The 14,148-nt window shown below is 38.1% G+C and overlaps 1 protein-coding gene across 1 annotated transcript in view; it reads left to right on the forward strand.

Moving 5' to 3' along the window:
• trabd2a (TraB domain containing 2A) overlaps positions 1–14,148 on the forward strand; it is a 73,945-nt gene that overhangs the window by 28,950 nt on the left and 30,847 nt on the right. Inside the window, exons 3-4 of the mRNA XM_055153776.1 lie at positions 6,818–6,964; positions 8,410–8,584. Coding sequence (XP_055009751.1) covers positions 6,818–6,964; positions 8,410–8,584 — 322 coding nt within the window. The remainder of the gene's footprint in view (positions 1–6,817; positions 6,965–8,409; positions 8,585–14,148) is intronic.

A 14,148-nucleotide genomic window follows, 5' to 3' on the forward strand; every position in this document is an offset into this window, starting at 1 on the left:
CATTTTCATACCGACTGCTGCGTTAATGACACAGTAATATACACTTTCCTATTATAATGGATAAAACTCGGGTTGGCACTGTTTGTATTGGCTCTATAGACAGACCAAAGATTTCATGCTTACTTGACATTTGGGAGAGCGAGGATTTTAGTGAGTTTCAAGAAAATGATACTTGGTACTTTTCTTGGCTGTCTTTGCCTGTATTGCATTTTACCACAGCGTCATAAGATTTGAAACCTTTCATCGCATATTGATTTATTGGTTTAGATATAGAGATTGGCTAAATAGGGTTTTCTTTTTTCTTTTTTTTCCTGCTTTGATGAGCGGCCTTTGACAGTGGGGAATAGGGGTATGAGAATGGAGCTGCCAGCTGAACTTTGGGGTCACCTGAGTCTGCTATGTCTCCAGCCAAGTCAAAACATACACTTAGTTTTTCTTCTGACTGACATCTTCAAACATGGGGTGTCTATGTCCATGGCATGCAGAGAACCCAAATGGCAATATAATCTGTTTGAGCTTGAGAGGATAATAATAAAAAACAGTTAAGCCACTGCTCCCTACACTGAAATTTCACCACCTTTTTCAAAAAATTTTGCTTCTGGAGATATACAACATTAGAATATTGTTTGTATCACCAGTAATCAGAAAATTACTATGTATTTTTCCACACAGTTGTTATCAATGTCTGCACAAATTTTGGTTCAGGCAGGATCAACGAGCACATTTCTGATTGATTACCATAATATCAACTGAATCTAAAGAATACATATTGTGCTTCAGTCTGCTATATAGTTATAATCTAAGATACTAGTGGATCATTATGTTATAAGTTGCACATTTCAAATTGCAGTGAAAGAAACAAGTCTCCTTACTCCTGCGTTAGAAAACCCCAGTGCCCAGTGGGAGCTGTACCAAAATGACTACACGACGCTGCAGAATCCTACACGTGTAACATCGATTAAGAAAATAAAATTGGAGAATGAAGTAAACACAGAACTGTGGGTGTATGATGGTGGGTGGAGATGAAAATGTGGGTTGATCGCAATGTGGTGTCTTGAAAATAAGTGATTAAAGATTGCTCAAACATGCATGAATCACTCCAAATACTACTCCAAGAGGGTACTTGAGAAGGGGAAAACAACTATAACATTGTTAAGAGCTCTGACAAGTCAATTTTGCATAATATATATTTTTTGTCAACATCCTCTATTCTTTGTATCAACTCTTATCTTGGAAAAGAGGTTCATATTAAGAGAGAGTCCAAGTTTACAGTTACGTTGATTCTTTGCTATTCATCATGTGCAATGGTGTTTATTTTGTTCTTCACAAACACAGTCAACGGATGAAATTAAAGTTCGTATAGTTTACTAAGCCAAACATGTAAGAGTAGATGCAGCCAGTGTTTGCGTTTCCCCTAAAACATGAAATATCTCATTTGAAACATTCCCTCTTTTTGGCCGTCTCAACATTTGGCCCCGATCTGCCCGTTTTCCACCCAATTTCAAAGTAAATTGCTGCCATCTCTCTTTGTAATTACACTCCTCAACGGGCTAATGACGTTTGTGCTGGAAAGGTAATCCGCCCTTTCATAAATGCAATTAATGTAACCTTCCCTCAGAGAGCCTCTTCGCAAACATGCACGCCACTTTTCCTGCAAATCCCGAGCTTAGCCAACACCATCCGAACCAAAGAGCACCACGATTTTTTTCTTTTTTCTTTGGACAGACTGTGGGACACTTCACATCTCCACATGTGGGAATGAGAGCGGGCGCTGCTGGCTGTGGACGCTCACTTCAGTTGAACAAGAGGCAGCATTACCATGACAAAGGGCAATTATTGACTTTCATTGGCTGCGCTGGCTTTGATATCAGCCAGGGGTGGGTCTGTGTGAGTGTGTGCGAAGAGGGACAGCGGTGAAGAAGAAACATTTGGGCTGGACAGTCCTAGATCAGTGGGAAAATGCAGCCACTCGTATATGAATACAATTTGGGTTAACTAGCCATGGGTTTTCAGGATGATGAAAATGTGCCAAATGGATCATTGCTTTAGCGATTAACAAAAAATGTAAACAAAATATAATATCTTTTGAATGGAAGGTCCTCACTGTGCTGCATATAATATGAAGCTGAAATCCAGATAAATCCAGTTTTAAAATATATCTCAGCGTCATCGTTACTGCATAAACCAGGTGCTAACTTGATTCCAAATTGATTTTTATCTTATTTAAAGGCCACTGCATAGCGTACTTTTGAAAAATAAAAAAATATATTTTAAAATGGCCAGACACCAAAACATAAGGCTGGACAATAACACAGACACCATTTTTTATTCTCATATTGATCGATCACAATTTCCGTTTCTTTAATATTTTACTTTATTAAAAACTAATAAAAATGTCTTTCGATATTACTATCCTGCACATGAACAATACTTTTAATCATTGCCATTTATCACAAAAATAGTCAAATTTCTCCTCTAAAATGTGAACTCCAAACCACAAAACCACATGTTTTCACTGACAGGCTGAGGCTGACGCAGTAGGCCCTCTCCATTTAAAGACCTAAGCCGATCATTGACGATTAGAAATGACAGAATCTTGACTGCACACTGTGATCCAACAGGGCTGTCAGGATAACACATTTTGAAGTACAATAGATTGCTACAGAAAATTACGATAATATTGAAACTACTACCGCTGACACATTACCTCCAAAGCAGGATTATCCCAGTGATTTTTTTTCCCTACTGAAACCTACTGTAAAAAGTGTGGCCAGCAATAAATTACACACTATTAACCACTTTAATTGTTAATTCTAGTTTCTATAAAGTGTTATATATGTCTATTATTCAATAAACTACAACTGTTAACAAATGTTACCATAGAGTCTTAATACTACTACTGCTACTACTATTAATAAAAACTGCAAGCGATAAGTATTGAGCTTGAAAAAATATAATTCTTTCTATCATATTGAACAGTAAGTTGATATAGTAATTATCATGACAAGCCTATGATTTAAGTCTTCAGGATAAAACTGCGTTGATGCTTTTGTATGATGGAATTGTACAAACATGAGCCCTAACTTTGCACACTTTTGGGACTCAATTTCTTCATCCTTCCCCATAGCATCCACCTAGTCCCTCTTTCACACCCTCATCTCTCCCTTCTGCCTCCCTCCTCCTCGCTCAGTCATAATTTGCGGGGCTGAAAGGCAGTGTAAGCGGAGAAAAGGGGAGAGCCCGCAGATGAGGGCCCAGTTCGGCGGCCGCGCCACAGATGTGAGCCTTGTTTTTGTCGGGCCGGTCGGGGAGGGGCGGCGATAGGCTAATTTGCGTGGCATAAAGACGGGGGTCCCTTTCATATGCAGAGCGCCCACTTTGATGCGCGGCCGATGAAAGCCCAGGGAGAGGCTGACCCAGGGCTGCATTGTCCCCGGACAAGAAGGCATCTGCTCCACGGTGCTCCACGCTCCTCCTCTCCTCAGAATCCCACAAAAGGGCCCCGCGAGAGGGAAAGTGTCATCGCAGCACAGGGCAGAGCCGCACGGGAAAGACTCAGGGAGGACCAGTGGTTCTCAACCTGTGGTATGGGTGACAAGTTTGGTATGCAGGGATGCTGTACAGGCCAAGTTAATATGAATAAGGGGTTGTTTCAGTTATGCTCCTTGTTATACTAAAGCTTACATTTTAATTCAAAGAGTTTCATCATCTGGGCTTTTATTATGAAATTTTATATTTAAAGCACTTTTTTACAACCTATTGTTGTGGTAGGGCTGTGCAATTTTGCCAGATTTTTTTTTTTTAATGATTGTTTCCCTTCTCTCTTCTGGTCAAAACTGAAAAGACTGTATTCATGGATCATATTTAACTCATTGTCCATTAGGGAAATATTTTTTATGGATGAGATAAAACAAGCTATTGCTTATTGCTTATTATTAAACATGCAACTCCAACATTTTCTTCCAAACAAACTGATTTGAACTTCATATTTTATTAATAGATTTAATAGAATTTTTGTGTGGAAAGTTTGAAAATCACTGCACATATATCAGTACACCATTTGAAGATGAACATGGCAAAAACATTTTTTTTTTTCTAAAAAAAAAAATAAATTGAAATTTGTAAATAAAATGTTACATTAGATAAAAAAAAAAAATCATAGATTTTGGGCTTTAATTTTTTTTATTGTTTTTATTATTATTATCCAATGACTTGTTTTATAATGCATTTTGTATTTAAAGGAATCTAAGCCAGGAGCCGACACTTGTTACATAATCTTAACAGCAATCACAATCACAATCATAACAGCATGAATCACATTAAACTACTTTAAAATATTATCCTGCATTTACGTATCTCAACTCCTATAGCATTCACCTCAGTGCCTCCAACCCGAGATCTAAGCGTGGATAAACGGGACTTGGACAAACACACATTTCCATAGCTTCACAGCTGACACAACACATCTCCCATTGGACGAAAGGCTCCCATTGAGAGACAAATACAGCCTTGTGAGTCCTCCGTCCCCCCAACTTGTACGGTGAAAGGTGCGAGCAGTGATCAAAACGCTGGAGGTGACCGCTTTTGTCCCATTCTGATGTGTGTTTATGCGTACACAGAAAAGGGCCCTCTGATGAAACACTGGCCGATTTCACGCTCCCACAATGCAACGGTTTATGCGGCAGGGAAAGTGTGAGCCGGTCTGAGAACACCGCTCCGGTAAATCTTAATCAATCAGTGCGTGCTCAATGGGGCGCGACATGAGGGGGCAATTAACAGCCATCAGGGGGCACCGTGACTAACGATTAAGTCATCAGAGCTTTGAAGCGGCTCCCTTTGTTTGCACTGTAATGCCGCATTTAGGGTCTACTCCGATTCTCCGTATTTCCGACTTAAAATGTTTTACTGACTGTTTGAAAAGTTGGGTAATTTATGGGCATTTGAATTATTTCTTTCTTTTCCAGTGAGGAGTTGCTCTTGCAAATCATCATCTCCAAAAGGAAAATGGTCATGGGCACAGGCTTCTACTCTGAAAATGAATACACATACACACGACATAAAACAAACATGAAAGCTGATATAGACTAGTGGTTTTCAAACTATGGTACACGACCCACTGGTGGTAAGCAAGCTTGTTCTGGAAGTACGGAGACTATTAATATAGAAAGTTCTTGTTTAGAACTTCTAAACTAAAGGTGTAGTCCTAGTTTAGACTTGGAATAGTCTTGGTATTGACCTGGTTTAGAGCTGGTGGTACTCTGAAAGCCAAATATTTTCCCAGGTGGTACTTGGTGTGAAAGGTTTGAGATCCACTGACATAGACAGTGCACTGATACATGCACTTTAGGACCTTAGACCCTCATCTGTTGATTCAGTAGAAGTCTCTAGTGTTGTTGTCAATATGTTATTTGATTCTTTCTCTAAGATGCCATGTTTGATCTTACACAACCTGGTTCTCCCAAACATTGTATCTTTGTATGGGAACAGCATTTTGTATTGGCTGGCCCGGTTATATTGGTATTTGAAGTGTGGAATTAGATGGAAAGATTGAGAAAGCTGATGTTTTTGTACATACCAGACAGATCCATCCATTAATAGATCAGTAATGTTTTGTTTTGTTTTATTTCTTTTTAATTTTATTTTATCATATGGAAATGTTCCTTATGAAAAAAACAAAACAAAACACACACATGAAAGTCAAAACAGTTTGTTCTTACAGATACAGTATTGACTCTACAACTTTCCACATGGGTTCTTTAACTAACACCAGCATCCAAACTGGTGACAATAGACCCTCACAAGCCTATGAATCACGTTGGTCATTTAAGCTAAACTAAACAAGTCCAATCTTGACCTGGAGTCTCATTCATCAGAGGCAGGGACTCAAAGGAAACCCAGTAGCATGATGTATGATTTCCCCAGGCCAAACTCTGCAGTCTGCGAAAACTCTCCCAATCCCTCAAAAGCACAGACACATCCACCCGTTATTCAACATTTTTCTTGGACAAAATCTCCAAATGAAATCACTACTGCAAAGATTCAAGGGCAGATCTGGTTGGGTTGTGTTGCCTTACATAATGGCTTGTTACATTCCCATGGTAGGAGTTAGAAACTACTGGAGACTGATTTTATTATTTTACCCTTTATTTAAGCTTTATGTTTTATATCGCACCAAGTAAAACAATATAAAATTGTTATTTCTCACATATTTTACTTTTTGAGCTTTTTACCCTGTTATAGCATTGTTCTCCGTCAAAAACGTACCTGGAGTTGTAATTTACTTCATTGACGTTGTTTGATGAATCTTGTTCAGTAAGTCCACTTTTCCCTCAGGCACACTTGGTTTGAATTTTCCCAGGATTGTTGCACCATAGGTAGAAAGCCTGTGCAGTTTTTAAATCTATAAATTATTGACAGACTTTAAAATATTGCATATGTCTCATAATATTGTATATTTATATTTAAGTGTAAATATTGGTATTGTATGTACTTCAGACATATATCATGATATACTAAGGAAAAAGAGGTCTGAAGGATGAAAAAAAAAAGATTACTTAAAAATTGATAGCTTGAAGTTTCCCCTTGTCCAAGAGTACTGTTGTGTTTAGTTTATTTCACTTGTCAGGTCTGACACTCATCAACAAACCATAGCCCCATCTACAATTAAAATTTAATATTTCGATGAAGTGATATTTTAGGTGTTGATGGTGCCATTTTGCCACAAACCATTTTCATGAATGCATTGGGTTTCAGAGTGCCCTTTTCTGTGCCTTATTTTTTTTCCCCTTTTTTAATAAATTTATTGTTGTTGTTCCAGGTGATTTTTGCCCTGAATCAGACGTTACTGCAGCAGGAGTCTTTGAGAGCTGGGAGTGTGCAGGTCCCATACACCACTGAAGATCTTATCCGCCATTACAACTGTGGAGATCTCAACTCTGTCATCTTCAAGCATGACACCTCACAGGTACAGGTTATTACATAAGTAATAATGGGTTAATAACATTACATAACCTGAGAAATTGTCAGTATTGAAGGATTTACCACAAGAAGAGGCATGTCCCCATAAAATGACAGTGCATACATATTTTAGTCCTTACATTTCTAGTCCATCTACTAGTGTATTACTACTATTACTGATATCATTTTATTAGCAACTTTTAATTTTACACCTCTTCATCCAAGGTTTAGGATATTAAAAATAAGTGGAATCTAAATCTGTGGTGACAGTAGCGTGGATGACAACTTACAACTAGTGCACTAGGAATTATTACAACAATAAATAGCAATAATTAGGATGCCAATCTCTTATATAGACATAGACATTATACAATATTAAATCATAAAGTAATGACAACATTTTAAAAAGGAATGATTACATATTCTAACTGAAAATAAGAGATCCAGGATTTCTAACTTAACATGTCTCCTCTTGTCCTACCTGTTTCCACTTCTTCCTTTAGCATTAATAAGCTCAGGGTCATTGTGCCCTTTGACCTGTGCTGTCCCATTGACACAACCTCTGAACTGTGAGCTCACCTCTGCTCCCCCAGTGACCCCCCTCCCGCCTCCTCTCTGCCTCCTGCCGCACTGTTGCCAATTTGGCCCAATGTTCTTCTTTCTTCCCCTGCTCCTCTCTACTTTTGTCTCTTTTGTGTCTGCTTTGTTCCAGTTCATTGTTCTAACGTGTCTTTGTGTCTCTTTTACTTGACTCTGTGCACCTGCATCTTTCCAAATCTTCTTGAGTGAGTTAATTCTCTTGACGCTTATTAAGTAATATATAGGGCTGCACAATATTTGCTAAAAGTATTTATAGTAGTGGTAGTAAATATTTGCTAAGGCTATAATTGGTGTCGCAACAAAAACTATGAATTACTGTAACACAGAGGTCCTCTACCTGACAAAAATGTATTGTTTTTGAAATTAATAATTTTAAATAAGGCTGATTTTATTAATGATTTTTCATATTAAGTTTTTCATAGTATTTTGACAACATTTACTTTACTGCTAAACAGTGTTTAGTGGTACATACTTATTCCTCACTTATCTTATGCATTCCAAACATCCTAATTATTCACCGTGATGAGTTTATAAGTGCTTTTCACAACTCTGTGACAGTAACGCTAACTATAATTTTCATGCTAACGCATACTTACTGATTATTGAATAATAAAATACTATCCAATTAGATGAAGACAGTACACAGTGGACTTACATACTATAGATCTGTACTGGGGCAAGACCAATTTTGCTCAAATACATGAATAAAAAATAAGTACAGGGCTTTTAACATCTATAATGCATATTGCAGTATTTTCCAATATCGTGCAGCCCTAGTTCTATATTGCATGCATGTATAATAGTAAAGACAGCAAAGATAATGATAAGTGTCCTACCCTTTTCCAATCTTAGGTTCCTAACTTCAAAAATGTGACCTTACCGCCCAGTGAGCAGGTGACAGCTCAGGAGATAGACAGTTACTTCAGACAGGAGCTGATCTACAAGAGGAACGAGCGCATGGGCAAACGGGTCAAAGCTCTGCTGGAGGAGCATCCAGATAAGAGCTTCTTCTTTGCCTTCGGAGCAGGTCAGTCTGGGGGTGGTGGGCGGTGGTGCAATGTAGAATGTGGGATTTATTTATTTATTTATTTATTCGGCAGAAGTCTGAGCTGTTTTCAATCATTTGTTTGTTATTTTCTTTTTTACTTGTAAGTATGTCTGTTTTGATGATCTGCTTTTTAATCATCAGGAGACTAATGGCAGAGATGCACTAACACTGATACTATTATTGGATCGGAATTTTTTTTTGTAGTAACTTGAATGATGATTGCCAGTTTTGTAACACATTTAGATCTGATTTGTTGTACAAAAAGGAAAGAAAGTCTCTGCAAAAGTCTGTGTAAGTTTTCAGTCTCTGCTCTGGTATAGTTTGATATCGAGTTTAAACAGATGGAGTGTTCGAAAAAGTTTGACTGATGCTAGGTGAAGGTCTGCAGTGGTTCTCTGATCACAAGTGAACTAAAATGATCATAGTTAACTTTCAGGCATAAGAGTGGAGATGACATAAGAGTGGAGATGAAAGAGAAAATAGTAGTGCCACAGCAAGTTTGTGGAAAACCATTTTATCCTAAATTGTTTCTATAACCCCAAAGGTAAGGTTAAGTCCCCTGCATCTGGTTTCAAAGACTCCGATGGCATAGCACTCCATTCATCCAAGCAGCGTTTTAGATAGCTGGGGCTGTCTCTTGTGGTGAAGACTCCATAAAACACTTGGTTATCAGGCCAGGACTAACTAAGAACAGACCTCCTTAAGTTCATCCCAATACTTTTTCAAATGTCAGAGCAATACTTAGAATTCCGCTGCGAGACCATAAGTAGCGTATGGCTGATAAGAGTCTGGGGTTAAACTGAGGAGGATCAGGAGAGCAGATAACACCACAGACTTGTCTCTCTAATGTCTGTCTGCGTGTGCTGTCTTGTTCGCTCATTGTGGACGACTGGAGCCCATCTTAGTATCAAGAGCTGTGGACAAACAGGACAAAGAGTCAAAGGCCTGGAGGACAGCCTTATGCTCAAACTCTGTCCCTTTCAGTAAAATACCATTTTTAGATCGTAAGCAGGTCTAATGGAGCGTTTGAATGTCTCCATCAATGTGGAAACTCTTAACAAAATGCTTTTATTTCTTCAGAAAGTTTTGTAGTGTGTGGTGAATGCATAATTTCAGATCCATTCTTTTGGAGATTTATTGTTTTTGAAAGAAATATCCAAACTCGTCATGATACATTAGTCATCATTATTTCTTAGAGATTGGCTCCACAAATTTGCCATATTCATTTTATGGCGTAAAGTTAACTGACTACAGCTGACCATCAAGTTTTTGAGGTTCTGAAGCATTTCTCTTTTGTTAAAACGTGCCAAGTTTTGTTTATCCAAAACTGTATTAAATTTCAAATTGAAATCTATACTCAGTTCTCATCAGTAATTCTATATTGAACAATTGTTTTGCGATCACGTTAACACAAATAATAATAAAAAATCTAAATTTCCAGACTCATCCATTACACAGTATTTGCCTCAATGCTTTTTTTTTTTTTTTTTTTTACATATGATGCACATTAATACAGCTAAGCCAACATCCGTAGTCCCCAAGCGGCTAACAAAACAAGCACCGCATACAAAAAGGAGACTAGTACAACCCAAGGAAACTGAAATGAGAGTATAACATTTTTACAGCCACACTTTCCCGCCAATGCATAAACCATAAACACAATTTCCAAAAAAAAAGAAGAAAAAAGAAATCTATTGCGACCATTTCAAAGGCCAGCACACGAAGCAGGGGGGAGCGGAGAGCCTTCACAGTCTGCTGCCCGGTGAATTGGCAGGAAACAGCTGAGGAAAAGCAGACACACTCAGCCGTCCGCACACTCTCCGCTCCTAACAAGGACCGCATTTCACGGGCCGTCCCAGAGGAGCGCACTTTACAAGGGGACTGCTGCGGAAAGGTGCCTTAGATGTGCGCGCTACGGAGGGGGTAGACTGAAAGTGATACGCCCAATCAGCCCGGCGGCGGCGCTCGGAGACGTGCAGAGGGCAGGTGGGGTTGGAAGGGGGGCCGGCTACACACCCTGCCCCAACTCAGGATGGACCTCAAATGTGTCCTTAATTATCCCAAGAGGGGCTAGGGGGACACGCACTACAATGCACTCCATTATAAGCGGCTGCATACACAGTCACAATCAGCTGAGGGAGCAGACTTCTCACAGAGTCGGGTTACGCATGTTGAAGTCGGAGAAATTGTTTATGGAAATGGTGAATTAGAAAAGTAGAGGCTGGATGGTGTGAGTGGCGTTTGGCTAAAGGTATTGGGCGAGTAAAATTTGAATTGTCATTTTGGTAATTTTTATACTTTTTATTATTTGGAAAATGACAGATTGTTTTGCAAGACATTCTGGTTGTGTTTTGAATTTCAGTCCTGCCATCCAGTTTTATGTAAATATAGATACTCAAGCAACTTCTGTGTCCCAGTTTGGTCCATCTACCACCAATTAATGAGACTACTACTACTACTACTACTACTACTACTACTACTACTACTACTACTACTACTACTACTACTTGAAGATCCTAGTCCAGAGTAACCCTAAGAGAGAAACAACTGTGCACTATTACACCACTACAACTTTTCTTCTTCTTACTACTACTACTATTACTTTTTAAAGATTCTAGCCCAGAGAGTATCCTAGCCCAGAGAGTAACCCATTGAGAAAAAAGCTGTGCACTACTACCACCACTACTACTATGGCTGTTACTACTAATACTACTGCATAGTACTTCTCTTTTTGCTACTACTATTACTACTTCTACTACTACTTTTTTAAGATTCTAGTCCAGGATAACCCAGTCACTCACCATTTCTACTACTACTCCTACTCTAATTGAAGATCTTAATCCAGAGTAACCCTGAGAGAGAAAAAGCTGTGCATTACTACTACTATAACTATTACTACACCACTAGTACTTCTCTTCTTACTACTACTAATACTTCTATGATTTTTTTAAGATCCTAGCCCAGAGAGTAAATCATTGAGAAAAAAGCGGTGCACTACTGCTATGACTATTACTACTAATACTACTGCTCTAGTACTTCTTTTCTTACTACTATTCTTACCACTTTACTTCTACTACTACTTTTCTAAGATTCTAGCACCGGATAGCCTAGTCGCTCACCATTACTACTACTACTGCTATTACTTCTACACACTTCCATACTTTACTAATACTAATTTCTTTTTTCTAATTTCTATTTTCTGATCAATTACAATAAAGACATTCACACTACACATGTCCTCCATACGCTTTCAGTTTTTCTGATCAAAACAAATAGTGGAAACATGATTTCAAAATCTCCCAAACAGCGCCTGTGGATGTTTGTAATAACTTATACAGACTTGACATCAGTCCAGACCTCATTTCAAACTGGAATCAGAAGAATTAGCTTAGCTTTAGAGTTTGTTTGGAAAGCCAGCACATACTTAGCATACCACTCTTACCAATCATGCACCCTCATTAGCCTACAGGGTCAGGCCGGCAGATTCCACACCGACCTACGATATGTGGAAAATAGCTGACGCATCGGAATTTCTCAAGCAGGACGGCCACAACATGTTACAAAATCAGTTTATGTATGGCCCTTCAGTCTCGCTCGTGGTTCATTGATTAATGTGTGAGGTTTGGGGAAATTATTGTATAATATAGTTAGGGTTTCTTTGTGTAATTGTATCGGATAGGAGATTAGAATTTCAAGGGGTTGATGTTAAGACTCAAAATGAAGGGCTAGCGGTTTGATCTGTGCTACTGCCATTGCCTGTTGCGGTTGTGTTTTTAGCAAGAGACTTCATGCACCTTGACTACTCATGGGTTTCTGCTCCTTGTTATATGTGACGTTTTGAGGTCTTTTTTTCCCATTCAGAAGATGTAATATTTTGTTTTAATTTGTTAATCGCTATGACAACAGTCCTAATTTTTCATCATTCTGAAATCCATGAATTAGTGTTGTCAACTCAATTACAGCACTAAGGACTAGACAGATAATAGATATAGCACTGATTCTGATACCATGATGATCATAGATTAAAAAAAATAAATAAATAAATAAATACAAATTCTTTAGACAATAGAATGTCAAGTACAAGCTTTTATATTACTACGTGGCCTTATATTTGTGTGACTGCTCAGTCATCCACGTAGGTTACATAGCAGACTAGTCTCTGTGGTCTTATTCTTGTTCTCATATATCATCTAGATCATTTCTGTTCATTTGTGTGACTTTGTGATGTGACGTGATCTAGTTTTGATACTAGTTTTAATATTGATTAGTATCTGTTTTTGATACTTTTGACAACCCTAACATGGACGTATGAATATATCATGTGTATTAGATGAAGGGCACTGGTAGCAAAGGCCTTAGTTGAAGCAGAACAGCCACATTTTAGTTAGATTGCCCCAGGACAGTTGTGGCTAAGATTCTCTTCCTACTTACCACACACAGTAGCAAGTAGTGTCAATCTCCAAAATGATTCCAGACGTTTTTAAGACTTTTTAAATATGTGTTTGTACAATCATTAATGGTCAACTGTTGCATTATGCCAAACCAAAACCAAAGTCCATACTTCTAACCCAAAATGTTTTCACTTGGGTTTAAAGTACTTAGAGTGTATTTTATATTTATTTTATTATTTTTTACAGCCAACATTATCATCATTCATGAATACAAAAACTACGTATGCCTAACATAAATACATTTTGACTTCAGGCCAGGGAGTTCCTTAAGCTTATTTAAGTAGTCTGCTACAATGGACAGTAGATGCAGTATCCAGCTCACAGTGTACAGATATTTTCAAATATTTTCACAGCACCGCAGAGTTCAACTGTGTACGACACGGGAACAAGTGGTCCATAAAATAATCAAATCATCTTTTTATGCTGACGGCGGAGTGGAGCTAGCAGCAGTATTCTGGAGTGCAGTGGTTGTGATGGGGAGAGCTTGTTTTTCCACTCGTCTGGTCAGAGTGGTGGTCAGGAAGGCAACAGTCAAACAAACAGCAGCGGTCACTGGTCAATCTGTTCAAATATGACGTTCAGCAAAGTGCAACATTTTCTATTTAACTTTGTGCTCATGTTTTGGTATGTTTTCTGATATTAAAACAATATTATTTAACGCTAATATAAATGACTGCTAGATGCAAATCAGTACTGGCAGTAGTAGGTAGGGCTGCAACTAAAGGTTATTCTAGTAGTAATCTAGAGTATTACTGACCAAAAAAATAAAAATAAATGTTGCAACATGGTTTAGACTGTATAAAGTCAAAAGAAGAATTAATAATTAATAAAAATAAAAATAAAATGGTCAACAATTATTTTACTGATACTTAACTAGGCGCTAATAGTCTGCTTAATCACTGCAGCCCTAGTAGTTGGTAGTAGGTAGCCTATTAATAGTAGTAGTAGTAGTAGTAGTAGTAGTAGTATATAGTGATAGTGATAGTAGTAGTAGTAGTAGTAGTAGTAGTAGTAATAGTTAGTATAGTAGTAGTAGTAGTAGTAGTAGGGATAGTTAATAAAAAAAAAAAAGTTAAAAAGTGTACAATTTGA

This window comes from Boleophthalmus pectinirostris, unplaced genomic scaffold (genome assembly GCF_026225935.1).
Source record: "Boleophthalmus pectinirostris isolate CB_2022bp ecotype Guang Dong unplaced genomic scaffold, ASM2622593v1 HiC_scaffold_18, whole genome shotgun sequence".
Lineage (NCBI taxonomy): Eukaryota > Metazoa > Chordata > Actinopteri > Gobiiformes > Gobiidae > Boleophthalmus > Boleophthalmus pectinirostris.